At 44.1% G+C, this 23,001-nt stretch overlaps 1 protein-coding gene across 1 annotated transcript in view; it reads right to left on the reverse strand.

Moving 5' to 3' along the window:
- Positions 1-2,994: 2,994 nt before the first annotated feature.
- Positions 2,995-23,001, reverse strand: part of arfgef2 (ADP-ribosylation factor guanine nucleotide-exchange factor 2 (brefeldin A-inhibited)) — a 36,594-nt gene continuing 16,587 nt past the window's right edge. The window contains exons 5-39 of the mRNA XM_036988199.1: positions 22,642-22,821; positions 22,064-22,319; positions 21,754-21,951; positions 21,519-21,634; positions 21,199-21,332; positions 19,610-19,844; positions 19,365-19,464; positions 17,648-17,787; positions 17,413-17,521; positions 16,181-16,370; positions 14,461-14,572; positions 13,724-13,929; positions 13,429-13,513; positions 13,150-13,321; positions 12,609-12,760; positions 12,164-12,292; positions 11,816-11,974; positions 11,458-11,605; positions 10,542-10,638; positions 10,367-10,407; positions 10,105-10,274; positions 8,846-8,997; positions 8,507-8,679; positions 8,233-8,393; positions 7,912-8,042; positions 7,670-7,799; positions 7,376-7,511; positions 6,631-6,769; positions 6,264-6,321; positions 5,988-6,105; positions 5,679-5,818; positions 5,342-5,519; positions 5,088-5,226; positions 4,651-4,768; positions 2,995-3,633 (exon numbers count right to left, since the gene is read on the reverse strand). Of these exons, the coding sequence (XP_036844094.1) occupies positions 3,469-3,633; positions 4,651-4,768; positions 5,088-5,226; positions 5,342-5,519; positions 5,679-5,818; positions 5,988-6,105; positions 6,264-6,321; positions 6,631-6,769; positions 7,376-7,511; positions 7,670-7,799; positions 7,912-8,042; positions 8,233-8,393; positions 8,507-8,679; positions 8,846-8,997; positions 10,105-10,274; positions 10,367-10,407; positions 10,542-10,638; positions 11,458-11,605; positions 11,816-11,974; positions 12,164-12,292; positions 12,609-12,760; positions 13,150-13,321; positions 13,429-13,513; positions 13,724-13,929; positions 14,461-14,572; positions 16,181-16,370; positions 17,413-17,521; positions 17,648-17,787; positions 19,365-19,464; positions 19,610-19,844; positions 21,199-21,332; positions 21,519-21,634; positions 21,754-21,951; positions 22,064-22,319; positions 22,642-22,821 (5,067 nt within the window). The 3' untranslated portion in view covers positions 2,995-3,468. The remainder of the gene's footprint in view (positions 3,634-4,650; positions 4,769-5,087; positions 5,227-5,341; positions 5,520-5,678; positions 5,819-5,987; positions 6,106-6,263; positions 6,322-6,630; positions 6,770-7,375; positions 7,512-7,669; positions 7,800-7,911; positions 8,043-8,232; positions 8,394-8,506; positions 8,680-8,845; positions 8,998-10,104; positions 10,275-10,366; positions 10,408-10,541; positions 10,639-11,457; positions 11,606-11,815; positions 11,975-12,163; positions 12,293-12,608; positions 12,761-13,149; positions 13,322-13,428; positions 13,514-13,723; positions 13,930-14,460; positions 14,573-16,180; positions 16,371-17,412; positions 17,522-17,647; positions 17,788-19,364; positions 19,465-19,609; positions 19,845-21,198; positions 21,333-21,518; positions 21,635-21,753; positions 21,952-22,063; positions 22,320-22,641; positions 22,822-23,001) is intronic.

Raw genomic sequence — 23,001 nt, forward strand, 5'->3', positions numbered from 1 at the left:
AATGCACATCTCTTTCTTAAAAAACGTTTGAGTCTTTACATAAGTAAATGAAACATATAGATTTAGTTAATTTTTCTGTGGCTACACCCCAAACAAAGGATGTTACACATTTCCATGGTAACCTTTGTTACACCCAAATTGCATTCGACACATTCGGACGTTTGGGGGGTTTACAGCGCCACACTGGTGGTCATCTTTAGAAACGCATTGTCAAAAAGCCAGAAAAATCGCTACACTAACCTACAACAGTTGAGATTATTTCACACTTTCCATCCACTGAAACAAGCAACCCAAGTCAAAAGTGCTGCTATAGATCTGAATTCAAGGTTTATTGAATACTTCACCAAATGCTTGGAAGATTACATCACAATATGTATAGCACTTATATGTATAATTATTTTACAGTTTGTATTTCTCCCATATACTGTATATTTATATATAGATCCCCATTCTTTAGGGAAAAGTAGAATTCCATAGTTGGAAGGGGGAGGAATGCTTCTTAAAAATATTTAAATGCATTTCAAATAATTACATACATCCTTGCCTAAAAAAAAAAAAATGTAGACAGTATTAAACTACAAATGGTAAAGTGGATAGCTATACACCGACATGTTTAGGAGTAACGTTTGGTTTTGCTTCATTCTTTCTCCTGTCTGGTGTATTTTCACTGACAGGCTGAGAAAGTACTGGAAAGTTAATACATGAGAGGGCTCTGTTCAAACAGACTCAATAGGTGTAAAACAGAACAGGGAAAATAGAAAAATAGAACAGTTTAATGGGACAATAAAATCTCATCCTTGCTATATATCATGGGCTTTGCCTTGAAGACCTTTACAGGACAATAGATTCATTCTAGAAAATAGCAATTAATTAATTTTTGCACTCAGAACATTGGAACCCTCCAAGACTCCGTTTGGGGAGAAAACATAGGACATTTGAAAAAGAACAAGCCCCTCAACAAGCCCCTCAAATAAACTGGCATGTAATAATCACGATAAAATTATAAAAAAGAACAAATGAGTAAAATAGGGAATGTTAAAACAGGCCATAGTGATTCACACAATGTGATTAATGGGGAATGGTGGCAGGGGAACAACCCAACAAGTGCAGCCATAGGGCTTATCCATTAGGACTCACTCTGGAACCAGTGGAGCCCCAAACACAGCAAGCTATTCCCATCAATGCCCATCTCAGAGTGGGACACTCAATACAGGTTGTACTACAATACAAATAACACAGGAGGCCAAAAACCAACCACCAATAACATCAAATGAAGAAGACATTTTACATAACGAAAAGGGACAGTAATAGGGATGAGCCTTGGTATCAGGCCTATCAGTTACAATATTTTTGGATCAGATCAACAAGCGCATCACAATGGGAGACACTGAGGATACTTTGCTGTATTATCATTTGCTTATCGACACAGGTTTCCAATGAGCCTCTCTGCCAGTGGACTTTTCAGCATATTCAGTAATTCTTTATTTGCTTTAGCATTTGAATATGCATGTTTGTTCAGTCTTATAAACAGAAAGTAATCAAATCAACAAATGGGACAAACAAAATCAGGTACAGGATAGATATATATACACACACACAGTGCCTTCAGAAAGTATTCAGACCCCTTGACTTTTTCAACATTTTGTTACATTACAGCTTTATTCTATAATGGATATCAATCTACACACAATACCCCATAATGACAAAGTGAAAACAGGTTAAGGCATTTTTGCATTTATAATTTTTTTTAATACAAAAATTGAGCTCAGGTGCATCCTGTTTCCATTGATCATCCTTGAAGTTTCTACAGCTTGGAGTCCACCTGTGGTAAATTCAATTGATTGGACATTATTCAGAAAGGCACACACCTGTCTACATAAAGTTCCAAAGTTGACAGTGCATGTCAGCAAAAACCAAGCCAGGAGGTTGAAGGAATTGTCCGTAGAGCTCCGAGACAGGATTGTGTCGAGGCACAGATCTGGAAGGGTACAAAAACATTTCTGCAGCATTGAAGGTCCCCAAGAACACAGTGGCCTCCATCATTCTTAAATGAAAGAAGTTTGGAACCACCAAGACTCTTCCTAGAGCTGGCCGGCCTGAGCAATCTGGGGAGAAGGGGCTTCGTCAGGGAGGTGATCAAGAACCCGATGGTCACTCTGACAGAGCTCCAGAGTTCTTCTGTGGAGATGGGAGAACCTTCCAGAAGGATAACCATCTCTGTAGCAGTCCGTCCACCAATCAGGTCTTTATGGTAGAGTGGCCAGACGGAAGCAATTTCTCAGTAAAAGGCACATGACAGCCCGTTTGGAGTTTGCCAAAAGGCACCTAAAGACTCTCACACCATGAGAAACAAGATTATCTGGTCTGATGAAACCCAGATTTAACTCTTTGGCGTGAATGACAATTGTCACGTCTGGAGGAAACCTGGCACCATCCCTAAGCATGGTGGTGGCAGCATCTTGCTGTGGAGATGTTTTTCAGAGGCAGGGCCTGGGAGACTAGTCAGGCTCGAGGGAAAGATGAACGGAGCAAAGTCCAGAGAGATTCTTGATGAAAACCGTCTCCAGAGTGCTCAGGACCTCAGACTTGGGCAAATGTTCACCTTCCAACTGGACAACAACACTTAGCACACAGCCAAGACAACGCAGGCGTGGCTTCGGGACAAGTCTCTGAATGTTCTTGAGTGGCCTAGCCACAGCCCAGACTTGAACCCAAGCCGACATCTCTGGAGAGAACTGAAAATAGCTGTGCAGCAACGCTCCTCACCCAACCTGACTGAGTTTGAGAGGATCTGCAGAGAAAAATGGGAGAAACTCCCCAAATACAGGTATGCCACGCTTGTAGCATCATACCCAACACTCAACAAAGTACTGAGTAAAGGGTCTGAATACTTATGTAAATGTGATTGTTTAAAAAAAGATTTTTAATACATATGCAAAAATTTCTAAAAACCTTTTTGCTATGTCATTATGGGGTATTATTGTGTGTCAATGGATGAGGGGGAAAAATTATTTAATCCATTTTAGAATAACGATGTAACATAAAATGTAGGAAAAGTCAAGGGGTCTGAATACTATCTGAATGCACTGTGTGTGTGTGTGTGTATATATATATAAAATAGCATCAATAAATAAATTGTAGTTCATTTTCCATTACATTTGACATTTAACGTCAGAGTGTTGAGAAACAGTTAGTAGAGCGCTCTGTCCAGTCACAGTGCTTTTCTCCCAGCAGGGGCTCTAGAACTTCTAGGGGGAGTCAGTAGGGCACCGGAACTTATCACCAACACTCCAAGCCTTTCCTTTGCAGGAGATAAACAGGAACTGATGACTTTCAAAGCATCTGCCCCTGAGGGTAACAATCATTGCTTCGATCTCTTGCATTACTACACACTCCCCTACTTCTGATAGGGGAGCTCCCATACACCTCAGAGTCCCACCAGCCTCCCCGTTCCATCTCCAGACCCTCCTAGGGTGCCGGGGGCTGTGGCTGGCCCATCTCAGGAGCAGCGATGTGGAAGACGGAGCCGATGCGGAGGAAGAAACGGCGTAGGACGGCGCGGAGCTCTGGGATCAGGTCAAACTGCATCATCTCACACAGGTGCGGGTAGTAACAGGAGGCATGAGGCTTGAACTGAAGAGGGGGGGAAAGAGCAGGCTATTTAGCGTCAAACAGATATATGCTAATTAAGCTTCGAGTGGAGTGTGATGTCAAAGAGTGAATTGTTTGAAATATGGCCAAAGTTGAAAGTCAACATTGTTTGTTTAAATACGACCAGGTAAAACACCTGTAGGTGGGATTTGCAAAGGGGAAACATTTGTTAATCAAAGTCAGAATGACCCCTAAAGCTGCATTCTTCCTGTTCGTATCCGATTGATATACACACAGAAACTTGTTGGTACCTAAGCTAGTGTCCTTCCTTTTGTTACTCAAATTGACGTTTTAGTAATTTAGCAGTCGCTCTTATCCAGAGCACTTACAGGAGCAATTAGGGTTAAGTGCCTTGCTCAAGGGCACAGAGATTTTTCACCTAGTCGTCTCGGGGATTTGAACCAGCAACCTTTCGGTTACTGGTCCAACGCTCTTAACTGCAAGGCTACTTGCTGTCCCAAATCAACTTGAATATAATTCAAGAAGTAAGAACAATGCTAAGGTTAACTGATTGGACACCATATACAGGAAATCTGCACTGAACCCGAGTGTCTAATTCAGAGATCCTTAATGTAGCCGAGGTATCCCAAGGCCCCGGGGGCAGTCCCTGGTCTGCCTGCACACATCCGATGTCCTCTTTTACATACCCAGGTCATTACACAGACAAACTGTCAAATAATCTGTCTACTTCCTCTATCGAAGTCAAATTCATTGCCTAAGGGGAAAGGAGGCCAATGAAGGGCTGTCCTACAGCTCAATAATCAAACCATTTCCACTATTAGGTTACTCCAATTGGACATCAGGGGAAATGGACAGTCTTCTTTTCATCGCTTTTACTGACTTGGGGTAGATAGTTGAAATGGTGCTTGCAGACAGTCCCTCACAAACAGTTTTCATAGGGTAATATTACCATTTTAAAAAACAGATCAATCTTGTGGGGCAAACATTTCAGTCCATGTGTATGTAGTGTGTGTAACTTGTGAATAAATGAGTGTGTGCCTTGATGTCGGTCAGTCGAAGAGTCCTGGTGAGCAGCAGGAGGAGCAGGCTTGTCCAGGCCTCTCTGTGGCTCTCAGAGGTCAGGCTGATAAAGTAGGCCAGGGCCTCGCTGCACACGCTGAGGACAGGACAGGACACACAGGACCAACATTACCACATATCTCACTGCCAGAGGGGGAACACCCCCACAAACCATTGATGAAGAACCTATTACAGATGGGCCAATCAGGAAGACTAAGGATGACATGATGTAATCAAATTTACATTCAAGCTAGTCTTGTTGTTCAAGTAGCACAAGTAACTTTTACGTATTTAACAATAATAATAATACATGGTCTTTATATAGCACTTCTCAAAGACCCAAAGTCGCTTTACAATTGTAAAAAGCTTTCACAACATGATCCCTCCCCCTGTCTTTCCCTCTCCAGGACACTCACAGCAGCAGTCGTGTCTGGATGTCAGGCCAGGAGTCCTGGAGCTGGCGGTCACAGTACATACGGAACAGAATACGCAGGCTACAGGCCAGGCTACTGGTCTCCTGCTTTAGCAGATTGGGCTTCGACTTCCCCTTAAATCCTGAGACACAGACAGCCATATGAATGTAGATGGACATACCACAGAGATGACAAGAGAATCCTGTATCTCACATGACAGATCTGAACACACCAGACACACAGACAGTTGAACGCACCTGCTCTCCAGAGTGCAGTCCTCTGCTCGTTGTTAGAGTTGAAATCTCTGGCGAAGGTGTGTGACTCCAGCAGGCAGTCCAGCAGCTTGAAAAGGTGCTGGGAGGAGAGGTGTCTGTACATGCCTTGCTCCCCCTGCCCAGGGTCCCCTTCCTCTGCAGCCTCCTCCAGAGCATCCCTCTGGGAGAGACATAGCACAGAGTCTAGGTCAATCCTCCAACAACATACAGTACACCCAAAACACCCTACTAAGTTGATGCATAAATGCCCTGATTAAATGTGAATATGGGTCAAGACTTCAGTTTCGAGCCATTGTAGTTTAGCTCCATTATGACAAACCTGTGCAGCAGCCATATTTTCGGCATCTTCCTTCTTGCTGGTTGCCGGGTAGAAGACAATGTTGTCAATGGTCTGGATCAGCTCCAGCTGCACCACACACTTGATGAGCAGTCCAGCAAACAGCTTCTGGTCTGACACTCCTGCCACAGACACAGAGCACAGCGGCATCAGGAAGACAGATAGGAACCCACGAGAGACTGAGGTCAAATGTGGAAAAGTGGAACACGACAAGGAGGATGAGGTACGTATAAAAATAGAAATGTGAATTGAGGTGAGAGAGTCAAAAGGTTTCTGTAATTCGTTGCATACTGGCATGGGGTTTACCCTTCCAGGTCTCATCGCTGGCAGTGGACATTTGGCTCTGACCTCCTCTCTCTGACAGGGCTCTGTCATAGCTGCTCTGGGATTGGGTGTCAAAATCTACATCCTGTAGTATGTTTGAGAGAAAACAACTCATGATACAAACAAACGGCAAGATATTTATTTTCAAAAGTCAAATCACTGCCATATACTAATGTATGTCTATAGTCAGGCTCAAAAGCTTTAATTTGACTGTCTGAAGCTTCATAAATATTGTTTACCCACCATATGTTTCCCATCACCAGCCTCCTCTTCCTGACCAGCTGGTCGCCATGTCAACAGGCTGTAGAGAGGAGAAAAAAGAATGTGCACATCATCAGTCATGTGGTTTATTGGAGGAAGGGTTTCCTGTGTCCATGACTTACCATGGCCTGCTGAAAGTTCTGCTCATGACTACATCTGACATCAGACTTGTTCTTGCAATGCAACGCAAATACAAGATCAGCATTTCTTACTATAACAGTGCGTTTTCTGTCTATGTGTGCAAATAAATATTTAAAAACACATTGAGAATTACTGTTGGATGCCTGTTTATGGTGATGGGTTGCAAAAGTGAAAACAGGGTGACAAACAGGCCGGCAGCAGAACTCACGCGTGTGGGCTGGTGGTCTGGAAGATGTCCAGCATACAGGAGCAGGTGACGTTCCACACCTCTGGGCTAAACTTCTCCCCATTCAGGATGACCAGGTTCTCTAGGCAGTTAGTCCCTGACCGGGCCAACTGCTCATTATCTGGGGTAGTGGAGAGAAAATAGTGGTGTCATTCACCATTACGTCACCAAACTTCAAACTCCTGGTAAATGTTTCAAAGAATATTACAGTGAATACTGCTTGAATTGAATTAGTTAAGTGTGTGTGCGAGTCAGCTGCCGTTTCTCCCCTCTCTCTGGTGTGTGTGTGTGTCTGTATGAGTCAGCTGCCGTTTCTCCCCTCTCTCTGGTGTGTGTGTGTGTGTGAGTCAGCTGCCGTTTCTCCCCTCTCTCTGGTGTGTGTCTGTGTGAGTCAGCTGCTCTCTTTTCCCCCCTCTCTCTGGTGTGTGTCTGTGTGAGTCAGCTGCTCTCTTTTCTCCCCTCTCTCTGGTGTGTCTGTGTGAGTCAGCTGCTCTCTTTTCTCCCCTCTCTCTGGTGTGTGTGTCTGTGTGAGTCAGCTGCTCTCTTTTCTCCCCTCTCTCTGGTGTGTGTGTCTGTGTGAGTCAGATGCTCTCTTTCCCCCCCTCTCTCTGGTGTGTGTGTCTGTGTGAGTCAGATGCTCTCTTTCCCCCCCCTCTCTGGTGTGTGTGTCTGTGTGAGTCAGCTGCTCTCTTTTCCCCCCTCTCTCTGTGGGGAGTATAGGACCCACCTTGTCTGACACACCACTGCAGCTGAGTGAAGATGTCAGCCAGCAGGACCTCACTGAGAGGCTCATAGAACTGGGTGAAGACATCACAGATGGCGTACAGGGCGTGGTTACAGGTCGTGGTCATCCACTCGTGCTTCTACGATAAATCACAACACACAAAATACACACAGACGAGCAACACAACAAATCACGAGGTTGAGTGAGTGACTGGTGCAAAAGCCAGTGTTAATTACAGAAATGCCTACTCAAGACAGTCATTCAGTGGAACCAATGACAATCCCTACAGCCTCTCACCTCCGTCTGTTGCTCAGGGAGCTTCATATTGTCAAAGATGCGGAAGACGATGCGGAAAAGGTCGTGCCACCAGTGCTTTTCAAAGGTGTGTCCATAGCTCTTCATAATCTCAAACATCACAGTCAGACCCCTGTGGCAGAAAGACACACACGTCAAGCGTACATGAATGCCTATTGGGCTCAAAGCATTACATTTGTGGTGCCTCTACACATGTAGGGTGAGCTAAGGGTCAGATTCCTTACCTCGTCCTGATGTCCAGCTTGCAGCGGTTGATGATGCAGGACAGCTCAAAGAGGATGGGGAACCAGCCTCTCACCCACACCCGGTCCCCTGGGGCCACGTTCATGTCATCACTGGTGTACTCCCGCAGAGCCTGGGGACAGACAGGGAAGACCCATTAGAGGAACATTATCATGATGGACTGGCACCATCATGTACTTAACCATGATGCAAATAAAGAATCCACTCCAAAATGCTGTTCGGTTGCAGGCTTGATTAGAAAGCACTTTAGTACTTTGTGATCTAGGTTTGGGATGTGCTTTGGAATTCTGTGGGATGCCTACCTGCGGCCGTTCAGCCACATATTTAGCACAGTGGCGTATGAGCCGGATGGCCTCCATACTGGTGTCAGGGAAGGCAGCGTTGCACACAAACTCAGACAGACACTTCACTGCATCTTGGAAGGAGTCTATGGCTGCTGCAAAGTGCTGCTGAAACGTGATCACTGGAGAAGAGAAAGGAGAATTATTACACAGCAGTCCATTTCTCTACCGAGCTGGCCATGCCCTTTGAGACAAAACGATGGTTGAGCCCCAGTCCTAACGTGTCGGTACTCACTGACTATGTGGCCAGTAGTCTGGAAGGCCAGCTCCACAATGTTCTCGTCGTGATCCGAGGCGGCCTGGTGGAACACAGAGAAGATGTTCTTCCAGCCGGAGCGGATGTTGGCTGCCTGGGAGTTGACCATCTGGGCCACACAGCGGATCACCATGTCCCTGATAGTGGGAGATCTGTGGAGGAAAGAAAGAGTGGGACAAAGAGTCAAGCATTTGTGGTGAGTGTGAAGGCTGGATTTGGTTCTGTGCTGGCAGGGTTTTTCCACATCATATCCCCTAGATTGTTCCACCTCCTACTATCTCCCTTCCCCCTCTTTCCCCTGGTCCAGTCTCTCTCTACCTGTTCTTCTTCACGATGTGTTCAAATGGCCGCAGGAAGTCCTTCTGGAAGCGGAAGTTAGCCAGCTCTCCTTTCTCCAGGAACTTCATGGACAGCTGCCTCAGAGAGTCCACGGCAAAGATGGCCACGTCCTCGTTGGGGTTGCAGCCCACCTGGTGGAGGAGCAGACACATAGGCATAGATCCAGTCGGTACATAGCAGGGCACAATACTTTTTGTTTTTGCCACCCTTTTGACTTGGCTGTGAAAGTAAAAACGTACTTGCCACATCAGTGTGAGCTGAACATTCATTGCATGGTCACCTCACTCAAGTTCCAAAACGTCCTATTTTTTGGGGTGTCGAAAACCAGTATAGTGCATTCTCCTCATGATTCCTGTAATGAAAGTGTCTGCCGTTTCCCTGGGGCCTGCTGCTGTGATGAGCGAGCCACTCTCTCTCCCTCTCCCCCAATGTGGGCTCCAGGATAGAGAAAAAAGGCTTCTGATTGTAGAACTTTTATCTGATTTGGCTTTAAGATTCGAAGTGCGCGTGGGCCAATGCGAGTGCATAAGGTAGCAAGCTACAACTGCAAAGTCTTTTTAGGACATTCATTGGACATAGACTAATACATGACTACTAGCAGTAGGTATTATATTTAGTGTTCCTGATCTAGATAATGTGCTTGGAGTTTTCACTTCCTCATGTGGTGAATTAGCATATGATATTAGTGCACATAAAGATGAATCTCTATTGATCAACAAAATTCTGGAAATTCTGGAGGCCTATTTTAACAGTAAAATAAAACAATCGCCTATTGTCAACCCACAATTCATGACAGTCACTGGATTAGGTTGCACATCAAAATATCTTGAATCATTCATTCCTGCTTGGACATGTTAGATGAAACAACTGTTTTTGAATAGCCTACCATCTCAGTAGTCTATTACACAGTCTAAAGCACTGTGAATTACGTTATAAGGTGATTTACAAAAATGTATGATGTGTAACGCTGCAGAAAAAAAGAAATGACGTGACCAGACCAAATCATTGGCTGGTGATACCAACTGAAAAAGATAGTAGCACCATTACAGCCAGTGGAAAATGTTAGTCTGGAGCCCTTGATAGACGAAGTCTCTGCATAATCAGGTTAGATTAATAGATTTGGACGACTGCTGGACTAACAATTCTCAATGGACAATCTCAATTGAAAGTGTTTCTTAGTCCAGGAATATGCTTAATCTGGTTCCAGGACACCTTCCTTACTGAAGATAGGAGCTCACCTTGTTGAAGTGGTCTCCGATGACCTGCCAGATGCGTGACCACTGCAGACGGATACGGTTCATGTTGTAGTAGGAGATCTCTACTATCTTCTGCAGACTGAACATCCTCGGCTGGTGAGCAGAGGCCAGTTCATCCATGGAGACAGCACACAACCACCGCACAAAGTCCACTAGGAAAAGGACACAGGACAACATCAGAAACACACACACACACACACACACACACACACACACACACACACACACACAAACATCCACTTACCAACTGCATTTCCATCCAGCCTTGTGGAACCAGTGAAGATCCTGCAAACAAATACAGGTCAGATTTACAAGACAAGTACTTCCAGAAAGCACCATCCAGATACAGTCACATGGACATAAATGATTAAGAACAGATGTCTGCAGCCATGGATGTACGTTGAACGTGTATCTCTCACCTGTCTACAGCCACCACCACGCTCTGAGAGCTGGTCTCTCCCACGGACTCCTGGATATGAGCCATCTGCCTCCTGTCTGGACCTCCCACCAGGGTCCCTGCAACAGGAAACCCATTTCAGACACAACATTTAACATATTATGCCATTTAGCCAACACTTTAATCCAAAGTGACTTACAGTCAAGCGTGCATATATTTTACACACGGGTGATCCCGGCATTCGAACCCACTATACTGTCATTGCAAGCTCCATGCTCAAACCAACTAAGCTACAGAAGATATGGTGTCCAATCAAAAATGCATCTTTGACCAATGGGTAAAATGACATGTTGGGTAGATAATCCTCTAAGAAAACCAATGGTCCAAACCTCACGTCTCCATCATAATCCGTTCAAAAGTTATTGGACTTTTTAACCCTTGTAGGATGGACAGAATTAGGGTGACTAAATCAATGGAGGCCAGAGAATATAAATTGTTCAAAAATCAGTCAAATTGCATCACGCCAGCTAGAATGGATTCTGTGCAAGAATTAAGGCCAACTGGCTGACTGACTTTCGTCATCTTTATTCTCGAATCCGCAGGATATAAAACAATATAGAGGTAAGGAGGATATCGATTTTGAGACACGAAATATAGCATTTTCATATTTTAGTAGATAAGCTTTATTTTCATTTGAAATTCCAATACTTTAAAAAGTTCTCCTTTAATGATATGTTAGAGAAAGACCCCACTGAACGATTCAGAACATGAATATTCATACTTGTCTTGGTAAAATGTATTTCTATAACATAAGTAAGACAAATTTCACCCACTCTGGGCAGAGTTGGTGGACACCCTTTAGAGGACCACATCTTCACACACACACACACCATTTACACACTAACTGTCCCTGATTTTCAAAGCCCTGTGTGACCTACCCAGTCCCAGGGGCATGAACTCCTCTCCCCCGATTGGGAAACCCTTGATGCCAGCCTGACTGTCCCGGACCACTCCAGAGATGTAGCGTGTCTTCACCCCTGTGCCAATCAGCTGGGCCAACTCCAGCTGGCTGATACACCGCAGGATCTGCACAGAGAAACACAGGCCAAGGGTTAGAGGTCAGCCTCCATGTTCTTTTCATGACATCTCTACCAAGTCAAGTCCTATGCTCTCTTTCCACTGGATTTGTTTGCATAGAGACAGACGGATAGATGGGGTGGATTTCTGACTCACAGAAGAGATGAGAGGCAGGGTTGGGAAAGCCAAGTTGGCTTCATGGGAGAAGCCCTGACCTACCTCGTGCCAAGAGTTGCCCAGGTAGTTTCCGTCTGTGTGGGCCACAGTGATAAGGGTCTTGATGGTGTCGATGTTCTTCTGCTTCATCTCAGTGATGCTGGAGCTGGCTGTGAGCAGGGTGAACCGAGCCAAGGCTTGGACATACGCATCCCTCTCCAACTGCACAGCGCCGCGAAGACAGACAGATGAGTCATTCAAGGAAACAGACAAAACAGGCTAGGAGATTCAATTTCATGTTGAGCATAGAACCATGTTTGATGGGGGGGGGGGTTAACAAAATTAATCATAGTCCACGGATAGTAAAGGTGTTAGGATGATACATTGAATTATTTTGCTGTGGCCTCTGACCAGCATACTGAAGATACAGGTGATCCTGATGGCACAGCGGATCCCCTCCAGACACAGAGAGGCCACCTCCTGGTCATCACAGTCCTGCAGCCCCACGCTGAAGGCTGCCAGGAGAGGGGTCCACGCCAACTGCAACACACACGCAGAGCATTGGTCATAAAGCCACCTTCTTGTACACATTCAAAAGCATTACCCATCCCAGCCACTGCAGATGGTGGTGCAGTGGTCCTAATGAGGTGATACTATAATAGTATATGCCATTTAGTCCACTCTTTTATCCAAACAAACTTGCAGTCATGTGTGAGAAACTTGCAGTCATGCATGCATACATTTTACTTATGGGTGGTCCCGGGAATCGAACCCACTATCCGGGTGTTGCAAGCACCATGCTCTACCAACTGAGCTACAAAGGACATGGTCATTGCGAGGGTTGGCTCTGCAGTACCTTAAACATGGGCCGGACGTGTTCCAGGTGGGTGGCGCTGAAGAAGGGAGCCTGGGCGTGGCTCACAGCCTCCATCAGGGCCTTGGCTGTCTTGGCCATCTGTTCCATCTCTACGTTATACAGCAGACGACGCTGCTTCTCAGTGGCTACACCTGAAAAGAAAGAGAGTGCCTAGATTATCACATGACCAACACACTCTTCACGGTAACTTGTAGGCTTTACAATTCCCACTAAGCTGGGTGGTGTAGGGGTTCAGTTGATGCATAATACATACAGTTTTAGATCGTCTGTCACAGAGCCAGATGCATTTACATGACACTACCACATTCTACGGCAGACATGTGGGCTCACCACTCACATTAATAATACTTAACTTGTAAAGGGCATTTCCCACGCTCAATGATAATAACATTGGGAATATTTAAGCAATGCTTCATCAGTGAACGCCTAAGAGTGAGAACAATATTGCCAATTCTAAAAGTTGTCCCAACTCTAAATATATCTGTCTCTGGCTTGTATTACCCCTGTTATCTCGACTCACTGTGCTTGCTAGTCTTGGGTGTGATCGTGTGCTCCTTCCTGTCCTTCATGGCGATCTTCTTGCCAGCGATCTCATCGTATATGGAGGACAGGTACTCCTCAGGCAGGTCCTTACTGTCGTTGATACCACGGTTCATTTTGATGTACTGCTCCTTGGTCATTTTGTTCTTCACCTGAACAGGTCAAATAACGGTGGGGAACAACACTGAATACAAATAACTGGACGTGGGTGTATGGATAGATGAACAGGCTAAATAAACCGATTGGTTGGTGTTCTGACCTGTGGACTGTGCAGGTCGGTGGTGAGCATGATGATGGAGTAGGCCAATACGTAGGCCGTGTCTGCACTGGCAAACTCAGTCTGTCTGCAGGGGCAAGAGGTTAAGGCCAGTTGAGGTAACAAGGTGGTGCATCAGTAAACCACTGTGCATTACATATTGAATATTCAAAGAGGCTACACGTCCATGCAGTATCTATAATTGAGGATGTTCTCAACGACATGTTTCCAGAGCGTGTATGCAAACTCAACTCCTCCCCCTGCTGGTAGCAAACAGTCACTGACATGTCTCCCTTACCCCTGGTTACACTCCAGATATCGGGCAGCGAACTTCTCCATGAGCCTGTCAATTTTCTGGGCCTCTCCGGGGAGCCGGAAGCCCTCCAGGAAAGCCCTCAGAGCAGAGACAAAGTCCCGGCCACAGAAGTCCAGCTGGTCCACGTAGCTGTACATCACCTCCTTGTTGAAACGCACGTTCTCCCCCAGGTACTCCCCCACCTGGGTCTAGAGAGAAGAGAAAGGAGAGATGGGGAAATGGTGAAGAGCTGTGCCAGAGATAGGAAGCTCTAACAAACCCTTTTAGCTATGTATTTTATATAAATATAACCATGTAAGGTAGAACCAATTCTAATTTACAATGACAACCTGGCATCTACAATGAAGATCTGGCATCAACAGTGACAACCTGGCATTTACAATGAAGATCTGGCATCTACAATGAAGATCTGGCATCTACAATGAAGATCTGGCATCTACAATGAAGATCTGGCATCTACAATGAAGATCTGGCATTTACAATGAAGATCTGGCATCTACAATGACAACCCGGCATCTACAACGAAGATCTGGCATCTACAACGAAGACCTGGCATCTACAACGAAGACCTGGCATCTACAATGACAACCTTTTCTAGTACAAACTCGAGTCCGAACACATCACAATAACTTTCTGTTGTTGCATACTCTCTAGAGAGGCTACTAAATCAAACTCCTTCATGTTTGTACAGTGATACAAGGTTGTGATGAGGTGCTCACTGTGTCCAGGCGCTCCTCTTGGTGTAGAAACTGGGCAATGTCCTCTGCTGTGTTTCCCAGCATGCCTTGGTCTTGTAAGAACTGGACACCTCGCTTGGGCTTTTTGTTGAAACTTGAGAGATGGAGACAAATAATCTATAGCTACTACAGATATACTGTATAACTAGATAGGCAGTGTTCATTTTGGCAGCCATTTTAGATTTAGTGTAATAGTACCTTTTAGTCTTAGTCATATGTTAGTCATTTCATCCTTAGTTTTAGTTATATCAGTCGACTAGTCAGTGTATTTTTCCCCATGAAATAGTTCATATTTAACTTCCATCATGTCCACATTCAACTAGGCCTACTATCATTCATATAGCTGGCACACTGCTATTGTAGTAGATTGTAACCAATGCCAGCCATGATTTACCATATGGACAACAAAGCCATGGCTACAGATTAAACAATTTAGGCATACAGAGCTTTCCCCCCCAATCATAACCTTTGCAATGAGGGTAAATAACAGTGATTCCATTAAAAATGGGAGAATATACACTTTCCAACAATGTCAGAATTGTTAATGTGATACTGATATTCAGCAAATAGCACTAGCATTTCAAAACGGGGGAAAATACTGCACTGGCACTTGCCGACGGCGAGTGTGGCAAAACAGATGAAAAACAGCACAGACGGAAAAATAGAGCTTATGTGATCAAAGCAAAAATAGCCTATGTGAAAGTAAGAGAGTAAACATAATTGTTTCTAGTTGAGGTAGGCTACAATTGAAGTGTCCATGCTGTGCATCAACTTCAAAAGAGAGCGAGTGACTGAAGTGACCGCCCGGGAGCTGTGTGGGAGTCAGGCAGATCAGTTCAATAAGCCCGCGCAACTTAAACACGTTAAATCTGCCAATAAGAGGATTGCATTAAATATTCCGCATATAATTGGACAATACAGATGAAAAGGAGCTTCATGTCAAATTGAACTTGCATTAGTCTCATGTGGAATTCTCGTCTAGTCACATTTTCACAGTGGTATAAAGTACTTTAGTAAAAATACTTTAAAGTACTACTTAAGTAGTTTTTTTGGGTATATATTTGACAACTTTTACTTCACTATATTCCTAAAGAAAATAATGTACTTTTTACTCCACACATTTTCCCAGACACCCATGCTTATCAGGACAGGAAAATGATCTAATTCACACACTTATCAAGAGAACATCCCCGGTCATCCCTGCTGCCTCTGATCTGGCAGACTCACTAAAAACATGTTTTGTTTGTAAATTATGTCTGAATGTTGGAGCGTGCCCCTGGCTGTCCGTAAATAAATTAAAACTAGAAAAATGTGGCCGTCTGCTTTGCTTAATATAAGCAATTAAAAATGATGTATACTTGTACTTTTACTTTTGATACTTAAGTATATTTAAAACCAAATACTTTTACTCAAGTTGTTTTTTAACGGGTGATTTTCACTTTTACTTGAGTCATTTTCTATTAAGGTATCTTTACACAACTACATTTTTGTCACCTGAAATGAAAACTCATTTGTGACAGTTTTTTTCACGGCATCTCGTCTCAGTATCATCATTAGCTTTCGTCAGGAAAAATAGGTGCTTGACGAATATTTTTCGTCAGTTATTGTTGACAAAATTAACACTACCTCCCAGACTGATACTGTATATAGACAGAGTAAAATAAAGAAAGACAAAGGGAAGGACAAAGAGTGTGAGACTCACAGCTCAATGCCGTGCTCAATGACGTCCTTCTGTTGTTTGATGACCTCATACTGTTCTGGGTGGTCAGGCTGGGAGGACTGGACACTAGATGACATGGTGGAGTCCAGAGAACTGACGCTGTCTCTACGAGACGCCAGGTGGTCAGGAAGCTTCAGCTCCGGACCCTCACCATCTGACGGCCGCTCCTGGCCTGGGTCACACACAGCAGGGTCAAGATATACACTGTTTAGGCTGAGAGGTGCAGCTAGACACACACACACACACACCCACACCCGCTTCAGCACCATTGTCTACCTCCTTGCGCACTGCTGAGGAAAGAGAGAGCGAGGAGCCTTGGGTACTGTTGATTTTAAAGATGGAGGCCTAATGAAAGTAAGATAGTATGCCAATAGTGTAAGATAGTATGCCAATATTAATCTAAACTATTTCTTTAAATATGCAAGAGGGATATTTTTTCATTCAGTTGATATATTTTCGTTGGCTAAATTAAGTTTGAACTGACTGTGTCCTCCGTATTTAATTTGAGATAAGTAGGCCTGTTGTAATATAAATATCATTAGCTTATTGCAGTCATTTGTTGGGTACGGTAGGCACTAGGCTTTCTTGGTAATTGCTGTAATATAGCGTGTTGAAAACTTTGGTGAATGTTTAAACCAGTTTGAAAGTGTTTTGTTTCATTCTGTTGAGTCTTTTTCTTGTAACAAATTAAGTTCATACTGTAATGTTGCGTTTGCCGCAATATAATATCCTGCTTGTATTCCCTATAAACAACGGCTTGACTTACTTTTGATATGAATCTAATAAAGTTTAGAAACATTTGTGAAGGTGTGATGTGGCGATTAGCCTTTTGTACTGCAGGCCTATGAAGAACTGACTCCGACAGTTGAGGTTGAATGTTTTAAGCCTACCAGAGTAACTCGTATAATCTAACAATATAATGCTTATCTTTATAGCCTATACATGCAATGCCCTTTACAATAGGCTATACATTTTTGCATATGCTACACATCGAAACACAAGGTAGTGTTTTTATTATTTGTTAAAGGCTGTTTTTAAGGACACGTAAAATGTGGCTCATTTGGTCAACATCCCTCGTTTATTGATGGTGCGGACGGATGTCCTGAGTTACGCACGCAATGCCCGATAAATTTAAATCTTCCCAGTCATTTGTCCGGCACAACATTTTCCTAACAGAATCCCTGCCAGACACACACACTGCTCATTACACTCACCGAGGTTGGCCTGCAGGTTGGGGTTGACATACATGTCTCTGCTCCACTCCACCATGCATTTCAGAATGGACACTAAACACTCCAGACCCTTCTTACGCAGACTCAGCTCCTGCAATATATCTCATGTTAACAGGTCTGTCACATCATTTACAGAGCTCAAAAATACTTCCTACCCCAGAGAAACAGCTAAACGACAGACAAAATCCAAGCATGATGTCAATGTATTTGAGGTAACCTGTAGAGGGGTCATCCCCAGCTCCTGGCCACTCCTCCCCATGGCAATCTTAGATAGATCGTTCACCAGCCGCTCAAAGATGTTTGCAGCGTTGAGGTCACAGTCGTAGTTTACGTAGATATCCACCACACACTGAGCATCTGGGGGTGAAGGGTTTGAAGATGGGGGATAGAAGATAAACATTTGGTATATGTACATTACCGTTCAAAAGTTTGGGGTCACTTAGAAATGTCCTTGTTTTCCATGAAAACATACATGAAACGAGTTGCAAAATGAATAGGAAATATAGTCAAGACGTTGACAAGGTTATAAATCATAATTTTTAATTGAAATAATAATTGTGTCCTTCAAACTTTGCTTTTGTCAAAGAATCCTCCATTTGCAGAAATTACAGCCCTGCAGACCTTTGGCATTCTAGTTGTCAATTTGTTGAGGTAATCTGAAGAGATTTCCTCCCATGCTTCCTGAAGCACCTCCCACAAATTGGATTGGCTTGATGGGCACTTCTTACGTACCATATGGTCAAGCTACTCCCACAACAGCTCAATAAGGTTGAGATCCGGTGACTGTGCTGGCCACTCCATTATAGACAGAATACCAGCTGACTGCTTCTTCCCTAAATAGTTATTGCATAGTTTGGAGTTGTGCTTTGGGTCATTGTCCTGTTGTAGGAGGAAATTGGCTCCAATTAAGCGCCGTCCACAGGGTATGACATGGCGTTGCAAAATGGAGTGATAGCCTTCCTTCTTCAAGATCCCTTTTACCCTGTACAAATCTCCCACTTTACCACCACCAAAGCACCCCCAGACCATCACATTGCCTCCACCATGCTTGACAGATGGCGTCAAGCACTCCTCCAGCATCTTAAATGTTCTTCTTTGTGATCCGAACATCTCAAACTTAAACACTTTTCTCCAATCTTCCTCTGTCCAGTGTCTGTGTTCTTTTGCCCATCTTAATATTTTCTTTTTATTGGCCAGTCTGAGATATGGCTTTTACTTTGCAACTCTGCCTAGAAGGCCAGCGTCCCGGAGTCGCCTCTTCACTGTTGACAGTGAGACTGGTGTTTTGCAGGTACTATTTAATGAAGCTGCCAGTTGAGGACTTGTGCGGCATCTGTTTCTCCAACTAGACCCTCTAATGTACTTGTCCTCTTGCTCAGTTGTGCACCGGGGCCTCCCACTCCTCTTTCTATTCTGGTTAGGGCCAGTTTGCTCTGTTCTGTGAAGGGAGTAGTACACAGTGGTGTACATTTTGAGCCTATAATCTAACCCACAAATGCGAATGCTCCAGATACTCAACTAGTCTAAAGAAGGCCAGTTTTATTGCTTCCTTAATCAGGACAACAGTTTTCAGCTGTGCTAACATAATTGCAAAAGGGTTTTCTAATGATCAATTAGCCTTTTAAAATGATAAACTTGGATTAGCTAACACAACGTGCCATTGAAACACAGGAGTGATGGTTGCTGATAATGGGCCTCTGTACGCCTATGTAGACAGTCCATATCAAATCTGCCATTTCCAGCTACAATAGTCATTTACAACATTAACACTGTCTACACTGTACTTCTGATCAATTTGATGTTATTTTAATGAACAAAAAAATTGATTTTCTTTCAAAAACAAGGACATTTCTAAGTGACCCCAAACTTTTGAACGGTGCTGTACATAAACAGCAATGCACACTAAATGTCCATCAGGCTTGTGTGTGTTTTACCTGCACATATCCGTGTGAGGGTCTGAATGACCATCCACTTGTGTTCAAAGGAGCTGGACGATGTTTCCAGAATGGTCAGGAAAATCTCCCTGAAAAACACCTGGGAGAGGTAGAGACAGTGAGGGAACTAAAAGTGGTAAGTAGTTTCATCATTCATTTTTATTTTCCATTCTATGTTGCCTATTTTAAATTGAGTATAAAGACTCAAAATCACAGATAAAATATATAAATCCTGTATCACGAACCTCGATCTGCATCTTGAGGTGGACTTTAAAGTGGGAGAGAAGGGTGAGGAAGATGGCGAGGGAGAGCTCAAACACCTCGGGCACAGAGGACACCCCGTTTTTGGAGAGGGCCACACACAGGTACTGCTTGATGGCATTGACAAACATCTCGTGGGTACGGAAGACGGGCCCTGCCCCCTGGAGCACAGACAGCAGCAGCTGCAGAGACACCACTTTGGAGCGCAGCTCATGAGACCTGAGGAGAGGGGGAGAGAGTAAGGGGACAGAGAAGGAGTTCGACGGGGAGAAGAGAAAGACGGGAAAAGGCAATGAAGAGGGAAAAGGAGAGTTGGAGAAAGGAGAGATGACAAGGACATGGGAAAGAGGCAAAGAAAGGGAGTTTGTGGGAAGTGTAAATAAATATTTAACAGTTTAGTATATGAATGATTTGTACAGTTTATAGCCTTAGTACAATATAGTTATTTAGGTTTAAATTATAGCAAGTCACTGTCGAATATGTTTGGATGCAGTGATCAGGCTCAGCTTTCACTTGCCTATTCAGACTCCCAGCCTTAGGGTTTTAGATTACAGCAACTGAAGAAGCCCAGTCACGAATGTAAAACCCCCAGCTAACCTGGGTATACTGATCTTTAAAACGGTCTATATACCAAGTGGAAGCTATTTACAGTGCCTTGAGAAAGTATTCACACCCTTTGACTTGTTCCACATTTTGTTGTTACAGCCTGAATTGAAAATGGATTCAAGTTAAATGTTTTGTCACTGGCCTACACACAATACCCCACGATGTCAAAGTGGAATTATGTTTTCAGAATGTTTACAAATGAAAAAAAAAAGAAAATAAATTGTCATAAGTATTCAACCCCTTTGTTGTGGCAAGGCTAAACAAAATCAGGAGTAGAAATGTGCTTAACAAGTCACATAATACGTCGCAAGGACTCATTCTGTGTGCAATAATAGTGTTAACATGATTTTTGAATGACTACCTCATCTCTGTACCCCAAACATACAATTATCTGTAAGGTCCCTCAGTTGAGCAGTATATTTCAAACACAGATTCAACCACAAAGACCAGGGAGGTTTTCCAATGCCTCGCAAAGAAGGGCACTTATTGGTAGATCAGTAAAAATAATAAAAGCAGACATTGAATATCCCTCTGAGCATGGTGAAGTTATTAATTACACTTTAGATGGTGTATCAATACACACAGTCACTACAAAGATACAGGCGTTCTTCCTAAGTCAGTGGGAGACTAATTCTGGGAGACAAATTCACCTTTTAGCAGGGTTGACATACTTATCTAGTCAAGATAGTGTTGTATTTTTTTATAAATATTTTTCTTCCACTTTGACATGAGAGTATTTTGTATCAATCATTGACAAAAAAAAGACAAATTAATTTGAATCCCACTTTATAACAAAATGTGAAAAAAGTCCAGGGGTGTTAATACTTTCTGAAGGCCCTGTATATAGCATTGTGTAGAGAAAGCCAGGAGAAACTTGGACTTGGATTAGGTGATGAGAACAAGGGAGGAGTTGTGCGTTTGAACAGAGGGGAAACTGGGGCTGAAGGACTAGCGGATCATGTCTCACTTTGGGTCAGGGGGTCCGTCTGCCAGGGGCTTCATGGAGAGCTTGCAGAGGGAGCGGAAGACCAGGAAGGCATCTTTCTGCAGGATGTGGGAGAAACGAGCAGTGTTCTGGCCACCCTGCATAGACTCTGCATCCTAAAGACAGAGAGCAAATAACTAAACAGAACAGGCTTAAACTATACAACGCAATTGTCAATATATAACTAAACTACCAAAACTAATGTATAATGCATAGGGGCAAAAATAATCACAAATCACTGTTTTCTCCCATAAAACCTTTGATGTGACCCATCCTCATTCCACAGATAAGAGCTAACTCACCAGGATGTCTGTAGAAGACACTGAACCACGGTCATCCATAATGCCGTTCATTTGGTTCGTATTTGTCCTGGGTCTAGGGGGCACCACCTCTGTCTGCTCAGGGAGATGATCCCCTTCTGTGTGGAGAGGTGGAAAAGTCCAGTCAGATACAGGTGTGTAAATGACAGACCAAGACAAGCCCTGATTAACAAACTCTGTCCAATCACACCACCTATGGTTACAACCAATGCCTAACCTGGTGCGGTCTGGGGCTGTGGCTCTGGTTCAGGTGCTGGAGCCACTTCCTCACTCGTTGGTTGCTCTGTTGGCTTTGAATCGACTTCTGGTTTCTCATCCCCTCCTACTTCTGATTTCTCCCCCTGCCCCACCTCATGCCCTTCCTCGACTGGCTGTTTTACGGTTGTTGGGGTCTCCGAAACTGGATCTTCAAAAACTATTGATGAGAAAAGAACATGTGTCAAATAAATGATGATGTAGGCTTCAGAAATGTCATGCAATAATAGCACATGAGCGACGTTATGTATAAATATACTCAACGCCAATACCTGGAGGTGGTGTCTCCTCTGTAACAGCCACATCCTCCTCAGTCTTGCACTCCTCTGGTTGGCCATTGATGGAGGGTGTGTCTGGGGCCAGGGGCGTGGTATGGAGGTCTGGGGTGCTGGCCGCAGGAGATGGCGTCCCGCTTAAGTCTTGGGTGCGGTCTGACCGGGGAGAACCGCATATACGCCCAGGGGAAGTGGAAGGGTTCTGATGGGGCAAACACAGTCTATCCTTCTCCTGCTCGTGAGACTCCAGAGCCTGTATAGATGCAGGTCATGATCAATAAAACTAGTCAGAACACCAAACAGCATGTGAATAACAGCCAATGAACAAGTCGGCTAGGAGACAATCAGACAGTTAACAAACTGACAAATACACTTATGGAGAAATTATTGGGACACAAGGAAGGTCTCCATTTCCAGTCAATCAAGATTTATTTTCATCTCCATTACTCAATCAGCTTGCTTTAAGAGGATACAGACCAGGGTCTAAGACGGAGTCGATCGATTTGTTTAGATGACTGCATGTATGAACAAGTAAATATGAGAGTGAACTGGGCTGGTCTGGACAGTATACTGACCGCCTGTGTCTCCATGCGGGTGAAGATCACATTGAGCATCTGTGTGAGCGTGGCCTTGGCGGTGGTCTGGTTGATGAGGTTGCGGCTGGCCAGGTAGATGTTGTAACAGGTACGCACAGTCAGTAGAACAGTCCCCTCGTGGATCTCAATGTGAGGGGAGGTCACTGCAGTTAGGAGAGCCTGGAGGAGAACAGCAGGGGTCAGAACAGTCAGGGGAAATAGAAGAAAATCATGTCTTGCACTACCTTTGTGAATTCTAGATCATTCTAGATCGTTCAAATACGATAGGAAGACTGGTCAGTCCAATAAAACCTGTTGTCAACAGTGACAATACTGGTGGCTTGTATGAACAAGACAGAC

This window comes from Oncorhynchus mykiss, chromosome 9 (assembly GCF_013265735.2).
Source record: "Oncorhynchus mykiss isolate Arlee chromosome 9, USDA_OmykA_1.1, whole genome shotgun sequence".
Classification (NCBI taxonomy): domain Eukaryota; kingdom Metazoa; phylum Chordata; class Actinopteri; order Salmoniformes; family Salmonidae; genus Oncorhynchus; species Oncorhynchus mykiss.